The sequence below is a fragment of the Penicillium psychrofluorescens genome (assembly GCF_964197705.1).
Source record: "Penicillium psychrofluorescens genome assembly, chromosome: 3".
NCBI lineage: Eukaryota > Fungi > Ascomycota > Eurotiomycetes > Eurotiales > Aspergillaceae > Penicillium > Penicillium psychrofluorescens.
Genome location: NC_133441.1, coordinates 454,880 through 476,713, shown reverse-complemented (window position 1 = coordinate 476,713; position 21,834 = coordinate 454,880). Strand labels below are relative to the sequence as shown.

The 21,834-nt window shown below is 48.7% G+C and overlaps 6 protein-coding genes across 6 annotated transcripts; 2 read left to right on the top strand and 4 right to left on the bottom strand.

Moving 5' to 3' along the window:
• Positions 1–63: 63 nt before the first annotated feature.
• On the bottom strand, positions 64–912 carry PFLUO_LOCUS4310 (uncharacterized protein; the record flags this gene model as incomplete). Its single annotated transcript, XM_073781647.1, has 1 exon — positions 64–912. The coding sequence occupies one exon, from the start codon at positions 910–912 to the stop codon at positions 64–66; it is 849 nt and encodes a 282-aa protein (XP_073638381.1).
• A 1,033-nt stretch (positions 913–1,945) lies between these two features.
• Positions 1,946–3,987, bottom strand: PFLUO_LOCUS4309 (Pyruvate kinase; the record flags this gene model as incomplete). The annotated part of the gene is made up of 9 exons (XM_073781646.1): positions 1,946–2,096; positions 2,152–2,337; positions 2,397–2,764; positions 2,820–2,887; positions 2,940–3,337; positions 3,397–3,599; positions 3,651–3,697; positions 3,752–3,796; positions 3,864–3,987. 9 exons carry the CDS (start codon positions 3,985–3,987, stop codon positions 1,946–1,948), a joined length of 1,590 nt encoding a protein of 529 aa, XP_073638380.1.
• A 1,947-nt stretch (positions 3,988–5,934) lies between these two features.
• Positions 5,935–7,474, bottom strand: PFLUO_LOCUS4308 (uncharacterized protein; the record flags this gene model as incomplete). Its single annotated transcript, XM_073781645.1, has 3 exons — positions 5,935–6,056; positions 6,115–7,372; positions 7,448–7,474. 3 exons carry the CDS (start codon positions 7,472–7,474, stop codon positions 5,935–5,937), a joined length of 1,407 nt encoding a protein of 468 aa, XP_073638379.1.
• Positions 7,475–8,381: 907 nt separating this feature from the next.
• On the top strand, positions 8,382–10,673 carry PFLUO_LOCUS4307 (uncharacterized protein; the record flags this gene model as incomplete). Its single annotated transcript, XM_073781643.1, has 1 exon — positions 8,382–10,673. The coding sequence occupies one exon, from the start codon at positions 8,382–8,384 to the stop codon at positions 10,671–10,673; it is 2,292 nt and encodes a 763-aa protein (XP_073638378.1).
• A 439-nt stretch (positions 10,674–11,112) lies between these two features.
• Positions 11,113–13,435, bottom strand: PFLUO_LOCUS4306 (uncharacterized protein; the record flags this gene model as incomplete). The annotated part of the gene is made up of 3 exons (XM_073781642.1): positions 11,113–12,025; positions 12,881–13,055; positions 13,117–13,435. 3 exons carry the CDS (start codon positions 13,433–13,435, stop codon positions 11,113–11,115), a joined length of 1,407 nt encoding a protein of 468 aa, XP_073638377.1.
• A 3,673-nt stretch (positions 13,436–17,108) lies between these two features.
• On the top strand, positions 17,109–17,469 carry PFLUO_LOCUS4305 (uncharacterized protein; the record flags this gene model as incomplete). The annotated part of the gene is made up of 2 exons (XM_073781641.1): positions 17,109–17,311; positions 17,364–17,469. The coding sequence occupies 2 exons, from the start codon at positions 17,109–17,111 to the stop codon at positions 17,467–17,469; spliced, it is 309 nt and encodes a 102-aa protein (XP_073638376.1).
• Positions 17,470–21,834: the final 4,365 nt, after the last annotated feature.

Genomic DNA, 21,834 nt, shown 5'->3' with positions numbered 1-21,834 from the left:
ACTACACACATTCTGTTCTCATTCGCCCTCACCCAACATTCCCCGGCCCTTCAAACAGCGGTCTCAGAATTCCTGGACCCTCCAGATACTGCGCGCCAGATTGCGTAGATCGTTCTCATCCATCCGGATATCGTGCTCGGTTGGGGAAACCGGCTCCCGAAGAAAGAGCTTGTTGAATTCGATTGAGAGTGGCGCGCCGCTCATCCGAGTCGTGTTGGCATTCCCGGCCTGTTCCTTCCAGATTGTGATCGTCTGCATGGCGGAGCACTTGCTCTTATCCGCCGCCCATTCCCATTTCATGATCGTAATCTTGGGCGTTTTGCGGTTGATCGACATGGTCAAAACAATCTTAACATCGCCATTGGAATTGTTGATCCACCATTCCGCATCGGATTGTAGCTTGGGCAGGCATTCTGAGACTCCGATCTCAATCACGACAGTGGGCCATTTGTTCGAGCCCTTCGAAGGACGTTCGAAGGGCCCCAGTCCATTGTCAGGCATCTTCGCCTTCGTTTGCCCCTCCACCTTGACATTTGGGTAGTATTGTAGCCTGTCTACAAGGTAATCGTTGTTCAAGGACGAGAGGATTCTGTGAAGAAATTTTTGGTGGGCGTGTCCATGCACAGGGAGCGGCATTTTGACGAGGAGTGTTTGTTGAGAGGGACTGTACGACTTCCAGGACTTGCTCAGGTCTGAGCAGTCTGTAAACCTGCGGGCGAACGTCGTCGCATTGAGACCAGTGAATGCCACCCATTCACTATATTCGCCTGTCTGGTCGCCTTGGAACCATTTATATTCCTGGTCAATCACATTGTTGAAGTGCTGACTCCCCTTCCAGTGATATGTATGGGTCGTGCTTGGAAGACCCTCCAGTATATCGCTATCGTCATCGCTCCTTGTGACCGGATTCATTGAGGTCTTCTTAAAAGACGAAGAGTCAAAAGGTGAGGTGTGTTACCCATTCGGACAAGATATTGATTTCTTGAGGTTTGGGTTTTTTTTAGATCGGCTCTAATTAGGTCATGAAAGTGATGCCATAATGACTCGTAAATGACAATAAAATCAATGAACTTCAGCCTGAGCTTGCACGCAAATCCTCAGATCAAAGACAGACCTTCGATTATAATGCCAACCAAGGTTGAAGTGAGAGATTCTTGATTGGAAGGTTGTGTTATATTGTTGATGTTGATACTACTGGTACGACACAAGCAAAGTTACTATTTAATATCCATATTCTATCCCATCTCTTTCTTTCCAATCCAATTTACAAACTCTAGCACAGTAGTGGAGTGTAGTTACTGAAGATATGGATCTCACTCGGCAGAAACCGGGGCCGATCGCGAAAAGGCCTCGGGAATAGCGCTCAGCCCGTGTCCCCAGCCGAGATGAAGTGACGAATTTCATTTCCTTCTCCTTTCGCTCTTCCTTTTTCTTCTTCACTCAATTCATTATTCTCCGATGCTCTGCTTAGCTCTGTGCCTTGATGCAGGCGCAGGTGTTGACCACTCCCCCATTGCGGAGGCGAAAAGTGCTGACAGACTTTCGGAAGAGCGAGCACATGCCTCGGGTTGAGTTCCCGTGCTTCGTTTTTGTCGGCCCAGGCACTTTTCTTCTTTTTCTTTTCTTCTCTTTTCTTCTCCTTTTTTACTCCTCGCCTACTTAATCTATCCTATTCTATACTAACAGACACCTACACCTACACCTCTGCCTCTGCAACAACTGAGACTAACAGGAACACAATGAGAACATTCTTGTCTAGACCGTCTAATTAACTAACTAACAAAACAACAGCAACAGAAAACCAGACAGACTAAAGCATTAAATTCGTTTCATATACAAGGGCAAAAAGCAAAAATGCATCGGGTCATATCAGATCAGCCCCAAATTTTCGGTTTTCCATGCATCTACATCCAGCCCAACTTATCCATCCAATGGCATCGCTGACCTAGTTGAGCTCGGGATCCAGACCCAGGTTCTCCTCGGCGGGCACGACACGCACGGTGTTGGTGTGGCCCATGCCGCCGCGCCAGCCCTGAACGCAGACGATGGGATCGCCCTTGTTGATCAGGCCCATCTTCAGAGCGTGGCCGATACCCCTGCGATTGATTTATCAGCTTGCCGAAATGACAACTAGGATCGGGAAAGACTTACCACTTCAGACGGCGGTCGACATCCTCCTGCCAGATCTTGACGTTGAAATCGGGCTTGTTCTCCGGGAAGAGGAAGGGCCAGACGCCGCGATACAGGTGCGAATACCGAGAGGCGCGTGCGTTGCGAGTGACCATCAGAATCGGGCAGACGGGGCGGTACTTCGACAGCAGGCGGGCGGTTTTACCACTGCATACACTATCAGTCTCCTGCAAAAACCAGAAAGCGACATGACAAAAGAAACATACCTGGTGGTCAGGACGACAATGGCGCCAGCATTCAGCTCCAGACTGGCACTGACGGCAGCCATGGCGATCGACTCGGAAGTCTCGGTGGGACGGGGAGCCAGGGTGCGCAGCTCGTCGAATACCTGGAAGTGCGGGATAGCGACCTCGGCCAGCAGACAGGTATCGTGCATCATGGTCACGGCCTCGCATGGGTAGTTGCCCTTGGCGGTCTCGCCGGACAGCATGACACAGTCGGCACCATCGAGGACGGCGTTGGCAACATCCGACACCTCGGCGCGAGTCGGGCGTGGGTTGTATGTCATCGACTCGAGCATCTGCGTGGCGCAGATGACGGGCTTGCCAGCCATATTACATTTGGAGATCATCATCTGGCCGTTCGGGTCAGTCCGTGTTCCGATCACCTACAAGAAAAAAAAGACATACCTTCTGTGCAAGGAAGACCTTGGGGGCGGGGATCTCAATACCGAGGTCACCACGGGCGACCATAACACCTGGGCAAAACATGAGCGATGATCATCATTACGACCAAACCGACGAACTTACCATCAGTGGCATCCAGAATCTCATCAAAGTTGTTAACACCCTGCTGGTTCTCAATCTTGGCAATGATCTGAATCTCCTTGCCCTCCTCGCCGAGCACCTCACGGATGTGGTGGATATCGCTTCCGCGACGGATGAACGAAGCAAAGATCATATCGACCTTGTTCTTGACGCCGAACTTCAGATCGGCAATGTCCTTTTCCGACAGGGCGGGGAGGTCTACGTCGGTGCCGGGCAGGTTGACACCCTTGCGCGAGGAAATGTTGCCGTTGTTCAGACACTTGACCCGCAGGGTCTTGTCGTCCACCACCTTGACCACTTCGAACGACAGAATGCCGTCGTCCACATAGATGAGCTTGCCGGGGGCAATCACCTTGGTGATGTTCGTGTAGTCGAGGAACCTATGTCAGAGACGCCTCTGTTAGTTCTGGCTGTGACGAGAAGAAAAAGAGGGACATACATGTTCTTGTCGTCGCTCGCAGTGGCGTATTGCTCATCGGTCGTGATGTTGAGCTCCGTGCCCGCCTTAATCGGGATGTCCTGGTCGCCGACGGTGTTACCCGTGCGGATCTCGGGGCCCTTGGTGTCGAGGGCAATGGCGAGAGGGCGACCGGTCTGGACGCGCGCAGCCTCGCGAGAGTTGTCGATGACGGATTGGTGATACTGGGCTCGATGTCAATTTTGGCTGCATGGTCTGGGGAGAGTGGTACTGACCTCATATGAGCCGTGCGAGAAGTTCATACGAACGACATTGAGACCAGCTGCGACGAGGTGAGTGACAGGTCAAAAGGGTGGGGCAGTACGAAGGGATCTACCTGTGCGGAGGGCGTTGATCTTGTCGACGGCATTGGTCTTGGGTCCTGGATTGAATGTCAGTCCACGAATTTTGGGCGTAAGAGGAGCAGCGGGGGAATGGAGGAAATGTACCAATGGTGCAGATGATGGAGGTGCGGCGGAAGTTCTTCATGGGGACCATCTCCGTGTTGAGCTTGGAGTGCCACAACATCTTGGAAGGGTTGGAGAGGTGGTCAAGGGAACTAGTGGCCGCCATTTTGTGTGAAGTGTATCTGCAGAGACAAAAGGGTGTTGTGGGTGGTGGTATAATCAGGAGTGAAGGGAGATGGGGGAAGGAGGAAAAGTGCTAGTGAGGGGCGGGAGAGGAAAATGTTGCCCGCCGGATAGAGCCAGTCCGGCCCCAACGTGGGCCAGCACCATAGTAACACACGTAGCCATATAACACATAGTCAGTAGTTTTGTTTTATTGTGACTATCCTATTATTTTATTCCTAGCATTCCAATTCATTCTGTGAATCCTTGATATTATTTCTTGTCAGTGTACTACTGTCTTAGAGAGGGTGAAAATATCTACGGGAGGAAAAAAAAAAAAAAAAAAAAAAGACGAGACCAAGCCAAATCAAGCTAAAAACCACCATCTAGTTGAAAAGCACCAGAAGTGCCCCGTGCTGGCTTGCTCGCAGTACATTCGAGTCCTCCTATCAGCCATAATCTATTGTGACAAATAGCCACACCCAATTACCATTCCAGTCCAGAAAAGGATGCCCGGTGGGATGTTTCTTATCGATAGGGAACTGGCCCAGCCACTCTACAAAAAAAGCAGTGTGGCTGGTCTAGACAGCACCAGCCACATCTCGCGTTGTCATGTGCGACCCCATCATGTGATCATCCCCGGCCACTCACTCGCATCATCACTTGCACCATAACCCTCACTTTCACATCCACTGCATGCTCTTCCTCTACCTGTTCTCCAAGATGGTATGACGCCAATACAACACTCACTTATCCTATCCTGGGGAATCCCGACAAAAGACTAACTCGATCCTATTGACAGTTCGGCCGTCTCACCCACTACGCATTCGATGCGGTCCTCCGTATGTCTTCTCCTCCACCTTTCTCTCCCCCATATAATAACTCCACCTAACAAATCCACTAGTATCCGCTTTCCTCGCTGGCGTCAAGCGCTCAACCGGGCTCACGTAAATCCCCCCGCCCACCTCCCTTACTCCGTTCCTTACGGCTATGTCCCGTATCCCGGGTATACAGACAGAGCAGAGCAGCAAGCTAACTCGACCAACCCACGCGCACCCCCCTGGTAATGACCCAGGTCTCGTGCGTGTGGGGTCTTTCACAGCCCCAGTGTCAACTCAGACAAAATCTCAGAGAACAAAGAAGTCAAGCGATGGATCGATAACTACCTCGGTGTGGGCGAGTGGGTGATGGATCAATCGGTTGCCGTCATGGGGTCTTCTGGGTGGTTTGAGCGGAAGCGGTGATATTTCCTCTGTCTCTGTCTCTCTGCTTTTTGAGCTTGACTGTCAATCGGGGTGCGTGCTGTGCCCTGTGTCTCTGGCACGGGTGTGTCTGTATAGTAAAGCGTGGGGACCCGAGTGACATTCTGCAACGGCTTTCGTCTCGGCTGGGCTGACGAGTGAACGACCAACATCCATCCATATCTTTCTCTCTGCTCCGACTTTTTCTTGGCCCTCACGGGTCCCGGCGTCCTTGGATTCCCCTTTTCCTCTTTTCTATGCGATGCCTTGATACTTGTTTGTGTACTGTTCTATATGCTCCACCAGTCATACATTTCACGAAGTCCACACTGCTCAACCTCTAGATTAGCCGTATTGCTGTGGGGAAAAATTGATTAGTAGATATAGGTGGTTGCTTCTGGTTCAGCTGCAGTGGGCCTCGATCAATACGGCGGTATGTATAGTAGTGGCCGCTTTTTGTCTTGCTTTGCTTTCTTTCCTCAAGACTCCTCTTAGTAAAAATTCGCTTAATCTCATCGGTGCATGCATGCTTCGGGTAGAAGTACGGACGGCTACTCCCGGTCGTTGCAGCAGGTTATGAGTGATATCCATCGTGACTAAAAAACGCACATGGGGGTCATGGACATGGGGGTATGCATGGATGGAATGGAGACAAAAGGAAACGTAACATCATGAAAAAAAAAAAAAAAAAAAAAAAGACAGAACGCCGGTCATGTCCGCATCAGGGCATCGATATCAACACGTCGGAAATAAGAGATGTGGCCCATCTCCTCCCAATAATGGGCCATGTAGTCGGTGGAGATGAGGATGATCTGTGATGTGATGAAGGTGTCTGGTCACCTAGATTAGTATGCGTATAGGGCATGGATGATGGGAAGGGGATTACTGACCGTCACGGAATCCGATGCCGGCGACATGTCCCAGGCAGCGTACAATACGCGCACCTTTGTAGGGCTCGTCTTCTGCTATGCGCACGAGACCTCTGGGTCCGATGTCCTCGGCCACAAAGGTTATTTCTCCGCGGGGAACGTTAGGGTCGCCGGTCAGCTTGATCGCTTCAAGTCCACCCTGATGCACAATACCAGAGGCATCAGTTTCGCTGGTTTCATGTTCCTCGTCACCGTCAGCGGCAATCGTTTCTCGGGACAGAGTGGATGCCGGTGGGTCTCGTTGGAGAAACAGAAGGAATTCACACCCGTGGGCCGAATAGTCCCCCACCCAGATCCCCTGGTAAGGTTTTTGCTTGGTCGGAGTATAAAGCTTCGGGTCGAGGGTCCCGTACGTCAACAGTCTTTCCTGATGGCCCGGCGACAGGACGATGTTCATTTGCATCCTGGAGAAGTTCGCCCATCGTTTCATGCGGAACGCCTTGTCCGAAATATCGGAAAAGCGTTGGGGATTCTGCACCTTTTGATTGTTGACATCTCGCTGGGCGCGGTGATCAGAGGGGATGATCGTAGGGGGCCAGAGCTGGTCTGCACCCAGAGTATGCTGAGAGGAAGATTGGTTGTCGCAAAATGAAAATGAACTAAATGTCCGCTGCGACTCCAAGGCAATAGGCATACGGCGCTTGGCCGGGTCCGACTGCCACTCCGCTGCGGAGCTCGTTGGATCGGCATCTCTCAGCAGCAAGATCGGGTCGTCCAGCCACAAGCTGACTTTGGGGGTGAACGACTGGATCATGACGTCCGGGTTGGATTCCCAGATATGAAACAGTGGCTCTCGTCGCTCAGCAACAAGCCGGTACGCTTCAATCACGCCTCGTCGATTATCATAGCGAGCCAGAATCAGAGTGCCCGTGTGCTCGTTGTCCGCGAACCAGATCTTGTTCCGAGGAAGAAACCAGTAAGGGTAGTGCGCGAGGAAGAGACGGCGAAATGAAGGGAACGGTCCTGGGTCGTGGATCCGGTGCGATAGATGTGAGTTGACCAACTCCGCCCACAACAGGTCGTTCGACCCGTGCTCGGCCAGAACACGGCAGGTGGAGGACACGCAAGCGAGATCTGCGGCGGGGAGATGGGAGAGGATCTGATGAAGGAGTTCTGCGGGCAATTTGTCCAGCAATGAGGATGGCTGTTGGATAGATGGGTGGTCGTAGAGGATGTTGTCTATCAAGCGCTGGTAGTTAGGGAGGCGGTCGCTCCGATGCTGCAGCGGGTCAGCGCCGTCAGACCATGGGAGAGCTAGCGGATATAGAGTAAGTGGATGGTACGTTGGGCCTACCTCGGGGATAGAAGCCACATCGGCCATCCTGGAGTATAGCTGGGAAACAAGTGGAGGGTTAGTGGGGGATAGAGAGGAGAAGGAGTGTTTTTGTGTGTCGAGGGTTTGTGTTGTCGACCCCTGCGGCGGTGGTGGTGCAGATGACATCACTGGGGGACAGGGAGACACATGGTTGGACTGCGCAGTGGGGGGAAGGACGGCAGGAAGAGGAGAAGATGTGAGTCTCCGCTGGAAAAAGAATAGCACGATATCGTCTAACAAGAATAATGGACACACCAGTATGGACGTGGGTTGTTGGATTATTGGCCGATCTGGAGAGACCTGGATTCGGTGGGGGCTGATAAGATAAGCTCCGCATCTTGTATAGAGCCGAGACGAAAACAGGATTACGGAGAGAACTGGGAGCCATGGTTGTAGGCAACGTTTGGAAGAGAAGACGGAAAACAGGATTGTTAGAGAATTCAGGCGAGATATAGTTAGTTACTAAGATAGATGGCGGGTGGATGTTACAAGGCCAGTCACTCATCCAGCAGACCTGTTCACTCAAGAATATATCATTTCGTCGTTACGGTTGATTTTGAACCAACAAAGTAACTGCAATAACCATATGTAGTTCCCATCAAATAGTCAACTATTTATCTCCCTCTGTTTGCTACTGTGCCCGTCCCATACTGACCTATCACGTGATCACTAAGCGAAAACAGCAGCGTGTTTACCCTTCGCCCAAACAGGCAAGCATATCATCCCGGCGCGTCTTGACCCAGGCTGCAGCGGCTCCACTCCTGTTTGTTTACCTCCAATCGTGATCTAGTTATAAACATGCATCTATAAGAAGCGCCGCATCTTTGTTTATGTTTATCCTGAGTCTCATTACACAACATACCCCAACCCCATATTCGGATTATCTTCTATACTGCCGTTGTCTTCTTCCACTATGGATTCCACCCAGACGGGCAGGAAGCGCAAAAGCAGCTGCATCTCAAATGCACCGGACGACCTCCCTGTCTCCCATCGCACAAGACATAGCCTCGCCTTATCTTCAGACCAAGCTCCTGCGGTCAGCACACCCCAAAGGCGAAGAAAGAAAGTCCGCTTTTCCGACCCTGGCCCTCGACTACCCGATGCCGAGTTTGGATCAACCAGCTTGACCCCGGCAATGCGTCGCACCTCATTTGCAGATGCTGTTTCGGCGCGTAGAGGAGGAGACTGCACGCCTAGCCGACGCGGACGACGCACATCGTCGGCTCCGACACCGCGCTTCCAGCGGTCGTTTGACCCCATTGCACCGTTTGATGAATCCTGCTCCGAAAGACGCATGCAGTTTACGCCGTTGCGCCAGATCCTGGATATGCGGACGCAGCGCCGCATTCGCCGTATCGGGCTCAGTGATGAGATTACTCATATCGAGCGTGAGAAGCGGGAGACGGCTAGTTTTGAGAAGACCCTAAGGGTCTTGAAGCAGGAGCGAGATGCTCTTAGGCTGGAGATGGATGCTCTGAAGCAGAGTCGATCTGATGGTCACTTCTCTTCATCAGAGTCAACGATGCTCCTAGAGTCGGAAATCGAGACCGGTCGGCATCTGGACGGGCCTAGTCCCTCTGTCAATGGTGATGGAGATACCTTCTTCATCAATGATAGTGCCATCGTGTCCAACTCGCCCGACTTCCGTGGCATCCGCAATGGCCTTTCGCCGGTGACGGATAGTCTCATGCTATTTGAGACCCAGCCCTCGAATGTGGATGCCTCCACTCAAGCACAGAGCGTCAACTCTACTGAAACATCCGACCTGGACGCCCTAACTCTCGACTTGGAGGCAGCTCGGAATGCAAAGAAAGATCTCTTTAACGCATGCCGCTCGCGTGTTTCCGGGCTCGACGACCCAACCATCAGTGAAATGTTCCGGCAATCCTCTCCACCACCAGACTTCTTTGACCAAATCCTCAACGTGTTGACGCTGGCCCTTTCACGCGCTTCCGATGCTGCTCAGACGCTGGAAGAAATCAGCCAAGAATTCTCTGACTTGGGCTTCACCGGTACTGATGCCTACGACGGGATCTCTGACATGCGAAACCACTTCCGTTCCGCGCGTCTTGAACTCGAACGTGCCGTCCCCGGAGAGACGGCTGGCGCGGGCTTAGAAGATGGTAAGGCGACTCTGAGAGCGCTTGTATGGCGCGTGGAGTCCCTCGCGAAGGACCTAGGAATCGAACGGGATCACCATAGCGGGTCTCTGGGCCGCGAAAAAGCGCTACGAGGACAATTCAACGCTCTCCTTACACGATACGAAACTGCCGCAAACAAAATAAACAACCTCGAGGAATCGATTGCTTCATCTACTGGCGATATGCTGCACACCAGGATGCGGATGCAGGACCTCGAGCGCGAAGGCCATGAACAGGCCGTTGGGATTGACAGGTTAAATGCAGCACTCGACAAATATCGTGATGATGTGAAAAGTCTGGAAGAGCTTGTTAGCAGCCTGGAGCAAGAGAACATGACTGCCAGGGAGGGTTACGCCCAACAAATATCCGACCTTGAAAGCCAGGTGGCTGATGAGCAGAAGCTACGTTCTGCCGCTGAAACCTCTTCTTCGGACACTGAAAGGCGCATCCAAGAACTGGAAGAGACTGTCGAGCAGAATCAGATCCGTGCGTGTGACCTGACGGCGCAGATGGAGTCGCTTGAGAAAGAGCACCAGAAAGCGCTTGAGAGCCTCGAGGCCAGCACCAACGACCAGGTCCAGCGCCAGGAGGAAGATATTGGCGCCCTCAATGTCCGCATCTCAGATCTATCCACTTCCCTCGAGGATACGCGGTCTGAAGCTCAGCGCCTCCGTCAGGTCAACGCTGGTCTGGAGGAACAGCTACGACTTGAGATCGAGTCTCGGGATGACATGCTACATAAATGGGCGGCAGATCAAGCGCGCTCATTTGCCTTTATGAAAGATACCGTCAAGTCCGAGCGTCGACGCTCCAAAGTCCGCGCCGCAAACTGGGAGCTGAGATCGGATGATCTCATGTCTGATGGAACCACGGTGAACGGTAGTGAGCCCATCACTCCCGTGAGCATGACCCGGTTTGTTGATGTCGAGGTGGGCAGAGGCAAGAACAGGAGGCGAATTGATAGTGGTATTGGCATTCTCACGGAAGAGGACCTCTTGGAGGATGAGGACATCTCGAACCTGCGGCGAGGCCTGGATTCTGATGATATCGAGCTACCCACTTAGACTTGGTCGAGGTGTAACTAGCTTTTTCGTTCCTTTTTTGAATCTCCTTTGTATCTCGGTATATACTGGCCAGCATATCGAATTCTTATTTTGCATCTATAGATCTGGAGATAGTATTATTCTTATGAATAGTCTGCTTGCTCAATAAAGATTGAGAACTTCCATGATTCGGTACTTCATCTCATCGATGCACATTGCTATCAGTCTCCCTCATAGAAGCAAGAGATCATACATAGCAATGTTTTATTCTTTCTTTTCTTCACTTTATTCCAATATGGGCAATCAAAAGAGCGCTTCTATGGAACTATGTTAAATTAGCAAATCTAAAAGCTCAGGAATGCCTTTGCCCCTTCAAGGTATCGTCTAAACAGTGTGTCTACTATATAGCCAGTGAAAACCTGAAACCCATCACATGTTGAAAGGCACGACAAAAGCAGTTTCACTCTGTTGGGATTGTCTCGAAAAATTCCAGCAGTTTCTGCGCGACAGCAGACGGTTGCTCTTCGGGGAGAAAGTGGCCACAATCATCGATGGTGCCCCCAGAGACTTTAGTTGCGAAGTTCTGGACCAAGCTAATCATACCCGAGCCGACTGAGCTGGCCCCGCCTAGAGCTAGGACAGGAATATCAAGCGGTGTCTTCGCAAATTCCAAATTCTGCGTAGCACTTGTTCCAAAAGCTCGATAATATTCGAACCCCCGACTCATAGCCTCTGGCCTTGAATAGGATTGAATATAGCGTTCAAGTTGATCTTTGGGTAAACCATCCGCATGGGCTGTCTTCAAATTGAAAAACCAGGTCAATAGCTCCCGTTCACGACCGCGAGTGAGTATTTCAGGGAGTTCGGGAAGCGCATTGAATGAAAATTGCCAAAGACGCATGTTGGTCTCGCGAGGCAACGGAAATTGAAGCGCAGGCATGAAACCCGGCACTGACGCATCCAGAATACTGAGCGATTTGATTCTCAATGGATATTGAGCCGCCCAAGGATAAGCGATCCATCCACCCACGTCGTGGCCAATCAGATGGTATGATTCATCTTTCAAGACGTCGTGAATGGCTTCTGCCATGATTTTGCTCACATTTCCAGTATCGTAGCCATTGATCGGAGGAAGCGAGTCGCCCAATCCGGGGGGGTCGAGAGCAAAAAATCGATAGTGGTTCGAAAGGTGTTCGAAGAGGTCGCTGAATGCCTCTGCTGTTTGTGGCCACCCTGGGATGAGAACCAAAGAGGGGCCCTGGCCGCCAACTATGGCGCGGACGCCGTGTAGGAGACGTATAGTTTGCCATCGTGGAGACATAATGTTCACGTCCGCTAGGTCTAGTGTGCGGACGAAGATTTCGGTGGATGGGCTATTACAGGTGTAGTAGATGTGGACGAGTCCTTTTATATGGGACCGCTGCTATGATTGTAATTTATTGTGACTCATAAAGTGTGGGAAAAGTAAAGAGCAACCCCATAGAACAGTCACAGGTTTGGCGGAGCTCACCTAGCGCCTACGTATTGGTCGTGGGCGACCCGCCTCCCCCTTTAGTGGGCTTCAGGCGGCAGGTCACCCACCTAAATATTCTTCACCTAAAGATGTAGGGCGCGTAGACAAAAAACGCATTTGCGCATTCTAGCATAGGGAAAGACTTCGCGACCCCAAACTTAGACCGACGGCGGACGGGTTAAAAGGAGCCATCGGGTAGTAATAGTGAAGCTTCTCCCCAGTCCATCTCCCTATCTTCGCCCCCCTTTTTAACCCTAGGATATAATCACTCTTCACGTCTCAAATAGGGAAAGTAAAAGATTAAACGGCGATTTTTATATTCGTCGTGGATTTTAGTGAACACAATAACTCCGAACTCCTCCGTGCTGTCCTCCTGAGGACCAAGGACGTTTATAAACGTATACTCTATATCTTTGACAAGTGAGCGAACGCCTCTAAAGTAATCCACTAGCGACCCGCCCAGCCAACGCGGTCACGCGCCAACGCGTCATCTTTCTCATTTCAACTACCCACCATACCCCCTATTCGCTATCAAAATAAAAAAACGGAAACATGCCTGCAGACAGCGCGGAAGCTCTTTACAAGCGGTCGAGGCACTTGTTCTCACGGTCTTCAAGAATATCGAACAGGTAACTGGACTGGCTTCAAAGATGACCTCCAGGGATCTTTCCCAAGTAATTCGACAAAGCGCCCATATTCTGCATAAAAAGCATACGTATCGGCATTCCAATTGACCTCAATATTGTTTGGAATCGGGTTGCCCTCATTCCAAGCACGCTCTGCACAGTCGTAGAGACCGTATGTCTCTTCAATGTCGCATCTGCTGCCTGGTTCTGTATTTGTTTGGCCAATCCACCACACATGAGTGAGTTCATGGTAAACAGCGGTCGCTACGCAAATCATTAGAAATTAGCTTGTTTCTTTTAGGGAAGATGCAGCGACATAACCTACCATCAGTGCCATGGTAGTCTTCATCTGACCATATCATCCGCCGAACCATCTGGAATTCCCGAGCAGTCACTCCTTCATCGTAAGGCTCCTCTACCTGTGTTGCCAGTTTCAATCTATCATATCGTGAAAGGGAAAAGAATGCATGGAAGAAGTTCATGTCCACATTTCCCCACTTTTTATCTTTCACTTTGTTGACTGTCTGAGCAAAGTAATCTTCGCTATCCTTCTCCCAGTTATCGTCGCAGTATATGGTGAGGATTGACCTTGATGTCGGTGGGCGCTTATTTACTCCAGGATCTACGTTGGCACTGCTGACCATAGTCCTTAGGAGCTTTAACACACGGTCTCTCGTTCGTCTAGACCAGTCTAGAGCAAACATTTGGACGTATCTTTAGATATTCAATCACTTAGTGAGCGGCTGATTATTCATAATCATATCTAGGAAGTGACATACGCAGGATCGACATGATTTATGTCTTTTTGCTGGCTCCTTGATAATGGGCCGTCGAGCATTGGCGCTGTTAATCCCTCAAAGCGTTGCCAAGCCGAGTCACTCAGTTCCATTGCACCAGCCCAGGCCCTTTCTATCGCAGCTCGTTTTGACTCTGACGGGGTTTTTGGATTTGGTGCCTTGCAGCTGTGATCCCATCGGACACCCCTTTGGTTCATAGTGTAATCGTCATTTCGTTTGAGAAACACAAGCCCTTGGGCAAATAGAACCAGCTGTGAAAATAGTAAGAGAGCGAGAGAGCATTTTTGAATTGCCATGGTTGTGATGTTTTAAGCGAATTATAACGGAAGGCTTCAACTTTTTGGGGACACCATCGACTTAACAATTCGCTTACTGCTTGTTATTTAAAGAGCCTTTGAAAGAGCAACGGCACAGGGCGCAATCCTTCCGGCCATAATGGGCTTTTTAGCCCTTGAAAACAAATTTTCAGGGGCGATGCTAAAACGTATCTTCCTTGACATTGCCCAAAGGAGTATATGACAGCCCCATTTTGGCCCTTTTTATCGAATACTTGCCCCCTACGTTCGGCGATCGCTCTCGCTGGTGAGGGCCCTCAGTTGAATTGAACCTCGGTCTCATTAAAGAATTTCCTACCCCCTTGTAGAATTGAAGCTATTTATGTAAGGCGGGCTATCATAAGTATAAATATCATGTGATCTGTATTAAGATTCCCGCAGAGACATCGTCCAGCAGTCAACAAAGGATAAAAGAACTATAGAGATAGCTCCTTTGCCTCCTTAAACAGATACGTTTACAATGATGAGGGGTGTGTTTTCCGCACATTGTTATTTTCCGTACATCCGATTTTTAGCTTATTAGAGAGCAATCAAGCCGTTGGCGAATTAGCCTGAGCGAGGGTGAATCAAGAGCGAATCACATTATCCTCCTCTCTTAGAGCCACTTATTCCTTCACCAAAGTCAAAAAGAAAAACATACAACAGCTCAAATAAATAGAGATGGGCATAGCAATCGTCGTATCATTGACTTGCGGTACAGTTAGAGTGGAAGACCCTTCCATGATGCCATGCATTGCAAAGCTCGTATCGTTGAAGCTGCACAAGTTTTGCAGGGGAGCTTTGCTATCTAGTTGATCGTTCCCACTGAGAGAGGTTTGATGTTGCGTTCTTGTGCAAAATCCCCATCACAAGACGAATCTGGCGTATTTCTGATGGGCTGACAGAGAGGGGGGTATTCCAACACAGTTTGGGAGATGGTACTTTCCGGCCCTTTTCAGATACAGCAGGGAAAAGAAGGCTCTGAGTTGGTCCAGCGGAAGATAGTCTCTGGCTTTCAAAGCGCGAGTGCTCATCCAATGATCCTGATAAATCTGAGAAGCTCATCGGAGACACTGGAAAGGTTCGGCCTAAATCTTGTGTTTGCACTTCAGTGGGGCTGCACGAGGTTGCTGTACTGTTTTGAGCGTTGTGATCATCCTCGGGAAAAACATCGGTTTCGCTGTGGTCGAATGTTTCCGAGGTTCGGCCCAATCCGTTCGAGGGTGGGCCTGATCTTTCTCTAAGGATCGGGGAATCGGGTGTGGCAACCGCACCATATATAACTAGAGTGGAAACTATTGATGATCTCGTTCGAATTATTTGTGGTCAGATGAATAAACGAGAACTAACAGCTTTGAATAGTGCAAGTGTGGAGATCATTCGTACCCTCAGCGAAACACACGAATTGATTGGGTGGTGTCGCTGCCGTTATACTAGAAGTAGTGTCTAAAGCCCCTAGAAGTTGAGTCCGCTATTGCGGAACGCCATAGTAATAAGACATGAGAGACTTTATGGCCATCCGTAAATGCGTATGAATACGAAATTAAGGTAAAGTTCTCACAAACTTGTTGATCGCATCTAGTTCGATAGAGCTCCACGAGTATGTCTCAAACCTTCTAAATTCAGTAGTAATCTAGGTGGTAAGTATAGGGGGAGCGACGAATGTACCTTTTCGCAGCCGAATCAGGTAAGGATAAGACCATCCCCAGAGGCTGAATCTACTGCCATTTCCATCTAAACCAGGAATAGAGTGAGATATTCTTTTTTACTTACTTTTGTTTTTTAGCATCAATATTTGGCCAATTTTTTTGCATGATAGAGCGCAAGGATGTCGGGAGAAACATCCTTTTGCGAAGGGGTTTTTGCGTGTCCGCTTTCAAGAGCTTGCGTCTTGACCTTTGTCGTTTGCTAGCGATACGCATCCGATATTGCTCTTGCTACATACTGTCCGATAAGATCACCAACAAAACTTTTCTTCGTAGTAGGTCAATCTCTCGTATCCATTCTAGGTCATCGAAGCAACGTCGAAAAACATTTTTGCTAGGCGTATTGCTATTCCAGAACAGCGCGGGGCAAGTCGACCAGAGCAACGAACATGACAAGAGAGAATCGATCCTCTCCTCTGAAAGTGCCCAGTGCTTTGTAATGGCTGTCAGTTTATTGACCTGCCGCTCCTCCAGACTCTGTGTTGCGATGATAAATTTTGAAACCATGAATGACGATCGGAAGCAGTTGGGTCATCCTTTCTCGTTCGCTTTAAGTTTGATGCAAACGTCTGGTGGAGTGCAGCAATTTGGGTCGGTGATTCCAGTATTCTTTTCACCGTATTTGCAGTGTCCTAGTGAGGTCAAGAACATAATTTTAGTCGGATTCGAGACTCCGACCTTGTCACCGGCGTCACAGAGTAATATCTGTAGGCGCGAAAGGGTTGCTCGTACAGCGCGGTCAATCTATGACGTTAGTCAGTAGCTGTAATTCTCGAGATATTCACATACTCGGGACCTAGCCTGTGCCATGGTTGACACCTGGATAAAAAGAGAGCAGCACAATAATTTCAGTGGGAGTTGCTGCGCTCATGTGACATACCCTTTGAGCTTACCAGTTCTGGAAAGATGTGCGTGGCCCTTGAGCACTAATGCAGCAGGGATGGGATATGTATGCCCGGGCGCACATATCCCATCCCTGCCATCCCTCCATCAACCATGGGCGTTTTCTCCTAATTAAATATTCCCTCCTTTCACTTGGTTCCTGCTTCCACCTGCATCTTAAGAGGAAACAAGAACATATCGGTCAGCTCAAGAGTTGTCAAATTTTGATTCGTCTCTTTTGCTGCCTGGGCGCTAAATGAAACTCTAAAGACTTGCCGCCAAAGTAAGCTGTAGCGATAGAACTGTGAACCAATTAGGATCATCCAGTCTGTTTCACGAAACCGCTACGGGGATTGTCTCATTTGTGCAAAAGTCAAGGTGAGTATGGGCTGAATGTATATCTCTACGCCACTTGGTTAGCGCCTCTTCTAAGGAGCGTTTCGCATTACTTCATGTGACATTTTCAGGGCAGTCTCGTATAATTAAATGGATATAAAGGGATCATTCCCACTCCTTATGGTTTGTGCAATGTCCAATGTGCTACCACTGCCAATTCTCTGGAGATCTTAACCAGCTCCTATTGTTACAAAGTCTACCTCATTCATATTCGAGGGGAAAATGGCATCACAAGCGAAGGTCATCTCAACTAAGCTTATCGGTCTTCTTGCCATAGGCGCACGATTGGTGAAGGTTGGATATGTGGACCAAACAGATGCCTGGAGAAGGGTCTATCTCAGCCCAGAAACCCAACAGAAGTTCAAGGCAACTACGGAGAAGCATTTGCACACTATCAAACCGGAGACTGAAGAGGTCGCTCTTCAGTAAGTTTTCCTAATCCAATATCCTACTTGTATTTTAATACCCAGCTTTTAGAGAGACCCCTCATCCTAGCGAATCTGACAATCGCACGCATTTTACCGCAGTCGAAATTGATGGGCAGGGCACTGTTATAGCAAAGCGACACTTCACTGTCCAGTAATATTTTGACATCACAATGATTTTCATCCAGTGTCAGTGGAGAAATATTTTTATTCTAGTCTGAAGGAAGGTGGCAATGTATGTCTTGGATTAAAAAGGGAATATCTTGATGTATGGAGGACCAATCGGTATTTTCGAGACTAGGTATTTACAGCTCCTGCAATAGTGGAGAGTATGTGATCAAGCACGCAGACCTCCACGTCGACATCTGTACGTTACACAACACATATTATTTGGTAAAATAAGTCAGTGTAGACATTCTGAGCATTATCATAACCAATGGGTCCGTCTGAAAGCTAATGAATGGGGTCATTGATGATGGTGACACTGATGAATTCACAAATCATTCGCCCAATGTAACTCGCTTTGGTTTGTGATAATATTTCAAGCAGGGGACTTAGACTGACTTACATGACTGTACCGACCTAACATACTTTCATTACTGGTCCCAACTACCATTCGAAAAGATCTGACAACTTCGAATATTTAAACCTTCTAAAGTATTAGAGCTCTTCTTCCCTTTTTAGTTCGGTTTGGCGAGGTTTCACCTGACTGTTTAGGTAATAGAAATCTAGAGACATCCTGCTACAATATTCGACTAAACAAACTGAATAGTATAACTGCTGCCTTGGAAAAGTATACGCCAGATTGTTGGAGCACTAGTCCGTTTTGGGACACGTAATCTTGAGGACGAGGGTCACACACACATATAGTTACCCGCTGACATAGATAATGTCACGTGCTGACGGCTCACGTGGTCTTGGTACTTCGCACATGAAGGGGCTGCCAATATGTTTGATCAATGGGAAACTCTCATCAATTGATGATGCTAGCCACTACATTTTCTGTCCGTGGACTCTCCCGCTACATGTCGATTCAGTTGCCTTTCTCAATCAGTACTTTACCCTCACTGTCACACGCCACCTATCTTGGTCGACAGTTGTCCCAGCCACGCGGAATGTCCACTACCTTGCAGTCTCGCGAAGAGCCTCTCCCCTTGGGCACAATGCTTAAGAGTGGTTCTGGACGAAACTACAAAATAGAGGAAATTCTTGCGGATCGGAGAAAACCCCTACTATGTGTCTATCGCGCAAGGTACGTGCTATTGAATTAGTATTCTACGCTTAGGGTATAATGCTAACCACTAAGAATGGTGGAAAGCGTTGATGGGAGGAACTACATTCTAAAGAATATGATCCCAGGCGAGTTCGAGTACCAACTGAATTTGCAGAAACAATTGTCTTCTTGTCCCAATGTACGAGCGGTAGTCGATACCGTCCCAGAGCTCGAGTTGTTTATCTACCCGTTCTTGGCCGGAGACTTGCTTCGTTTGAGCCAGAAATCCCTATCTAAAGAGACAAGGATCAAAATACTCCGAAGTGCTTTGCAAGGCCTGGCTGATATACATGATCGAGAAATCCTTCACAATGGAAAGCTCTAGTATCCTTGGAAGACTGTTCTCATCACAATACTAACTATTCATAGATATCAAGCCCAACAATATTCTTATAGACTATGAGGAAAGTTTCGAAGGTCGAGTACGTATCAAAGACGTTCAGATCTCAGACCTTGAGGATACGGTCATTGTGCCACCTGGAAAGTGGCTAAGGGGTCCTCTCTGTGGCAATCCGATCTGGAGGAGCCCTGAAAGTTGGTGCCGATCCGGCCAGAACCAAGCCTCAGACGTGTTCTCCTTTGGGATTGTGGTACGTCTGTTCTTCTAATCAATTCTATCATTTGAGCAGATTGCCAACGCTCTCTTCAGATGATCTACGTTATGCACGATGAGATGGTCTTTCGTGTCAGTGACGAACAGCTGAAGGCGGCGGATTCTTGGCGCTATATCCTCCGGAGGCATATATCCTATTTTGCGAATGAAGAGGGCCTCCATGGGATTTTGGAGCACATAGGGAAAGAAAACCCTTTTCACGAGCGCTTGATTGCCCTCGCTAGCAGTTTTGCCCCAGGGAATCTAAGGCAGCCTTTTCAGTCCTGGAATTATGTGGACCCAGATCTCAAGGATTTGGTTGGGAAGATGACGAACCTAGACCCAACTAGGAGAATTACCGCGCGACAGGCGCTTGAGCATCACTGGTTCCGCAAAGCTATTTAGGAATATGGCGCTGGAGAGCTAAGGTCTGAAGGATTAGACCTTTGCCTCAACCTTCTTGTTTCTACCTGTGACTTGTGGATTCGGGCTACCTGGAGAGAAATTTGGGATCCAAAAGAGCAGAATGCTACGAATAGCATAGACGGGCAGTTTTGCCCAGTCAGAAGATTTATAAAGCGAGTTCTGCTGTATTATTAGCTTTCTTGTTTCCAATGCCAAATCAGTCAACGACATGGTTATGTACTTCATTCTATATTCTTATTCATACAGAATGACTCCAGTCTCGAGAATCTTGGTGGCCGCTTCTGCACTAGGCTCCCCACTTGAAGATTCAACCTCATTCATGCGGGCTCGCCAATAGCCCGTCCAGAAGTCCAGAAACGACAAGGAGAGAGTTTCGAATGTCTGGACAAATTCAGGCAAGAGGCCTTCAAGCTCCAGTATCAAAAAACGTTCCTCATCTTGAATTTCCTCAATCTCTTCTGCATCTATTCCTCTGTAGAACGCATGGACGCAGGTGTGGGAGATTTTTAAACTTCGACAAGTAACAAAGCGCAGGATACAAGGAGCAATAAAGTCAATAAAACGCTCCTGGCGAGCCAGCCCATTTGAGCTTGTAAGAGTCTCTATGACGATTGCAAGCCTATGTATGAGCTCGCCCCAGTCTTTACCGAACCGTGTCGGAAACATTCCGCGCAAGAATGCCGTTAGCCCTGAGCAACCAGTTGAAGAATAGGGACAGCAGCAATCGTCTCGAGTATCGTCCAAAAATATTTTTAGCATCAAGTCGATGCAGTCCTGACTTAAAACGTGCAGTTGCAGTAAAAAGTCTTCATAATCATCGATTGAATGCAGAAGCTTTCCCACGCCATGTCCTAGGAAGTGCAAAGCCAGGGAACTTTCGTTCTTAGCAAAAAATGTTTGCGCCTTTGTTGACAAGCCAGTTAGCTTTGTCCATAAATGCCTGAGGAATAATGCTCACCTACAAGGCCTCTCTTCTGTTATTTACTCAGAATGGAACGCCTGCATCCCTACGCCAAATGATTTTGTGTTCCACACAGACGGATATTTTATTTCTCTTCAACAATGACTGTAAATGTAGCAACAGAGTCTCAGCTCTAGACCGTATATCATTAGTATCAGTTTATATCTACAGCCTGAACAGTGCCAGTTAACTGACATGAATTATAATGAATGGAATGAACTAAACATTGCTATATAGGCAGCTGATAAGCTTCATGCAGAACGCTCATTATGGAACTTCTGAAAGTCGTCCCATCTAGCGTTTTTACCGTATATAAGGGGAAGAACAAGTTGGGCATCAAAAACGGCCCTCCACGGATAGCTACAGGTGCAGCGATAGACAACCTCAGAAAGAGGCGATGCGAACAGACGGTGTAACAGGATCTCTTTTCCTGACCTTGGTCCCTCCTCCCTTTCGACCTTTTCCAATGCATCAACAAACATGTCCCGGAACCCAAGAATGGCTTCTTTGAATTCCACTGAAGCAGCTGGGGGCGGAATAAATTCTGGATTAATGGCAAAACGCTCAATAGGGACAGTCTGAGCGTTACTCCAGTCAATGAGGCCGGTGATATTGTAGTCTCCATCAACAAGTATGTTGTTAAAGTGAAGATCAAGGTGGCATAATGGGAATGGGCCGTAAATATGTTCTTCGGTGGTTATTGTCGTCAAGGACTTCTCAAGTAACCAAGCAGCCGCCTCCCACTCTTGTTGACCTCTGTGCTCTTGGAGAATCGCATTTGTTTGGGCTCTGCGAAAGAGATAAAAATACTCTAGCGAGGTAGACAAAGGACCAACTAGAGAACCCATGACAGAGAATGGTAACAATTCAGGCAACTCAGACACATGTAAGTATAAGATGCGGCCAATCTGGCTAAACCGTATTGTACTCAGCTCATAGATGTAGCGGGCTAATTGAGCAGAGAATTTCCCCTTATGCTCATCTGGCACTGAGAAAGCCATTTGGTTCTCCAGAACGTTTCCAGAAAGAGCCTCCATTAATAGATAGGGGTAGCCAAGTTCGTTTGTCGTCACACCATAGCCAAAAATGCGGGGCACAGGTATTGTTGTTTTGGTGCGGATCAACTCCATCGTGGATATCTCGCTCATTAGAGAAATCAAAATATCCTCGTCGTTTTCACCTTGGGGCAACATGATCCTTGCTACCCATTGAATCGAGTCCGAAAAGGTTAGGGCAACCACCAAATTGAACGCACCACTCGTAAACTTTGC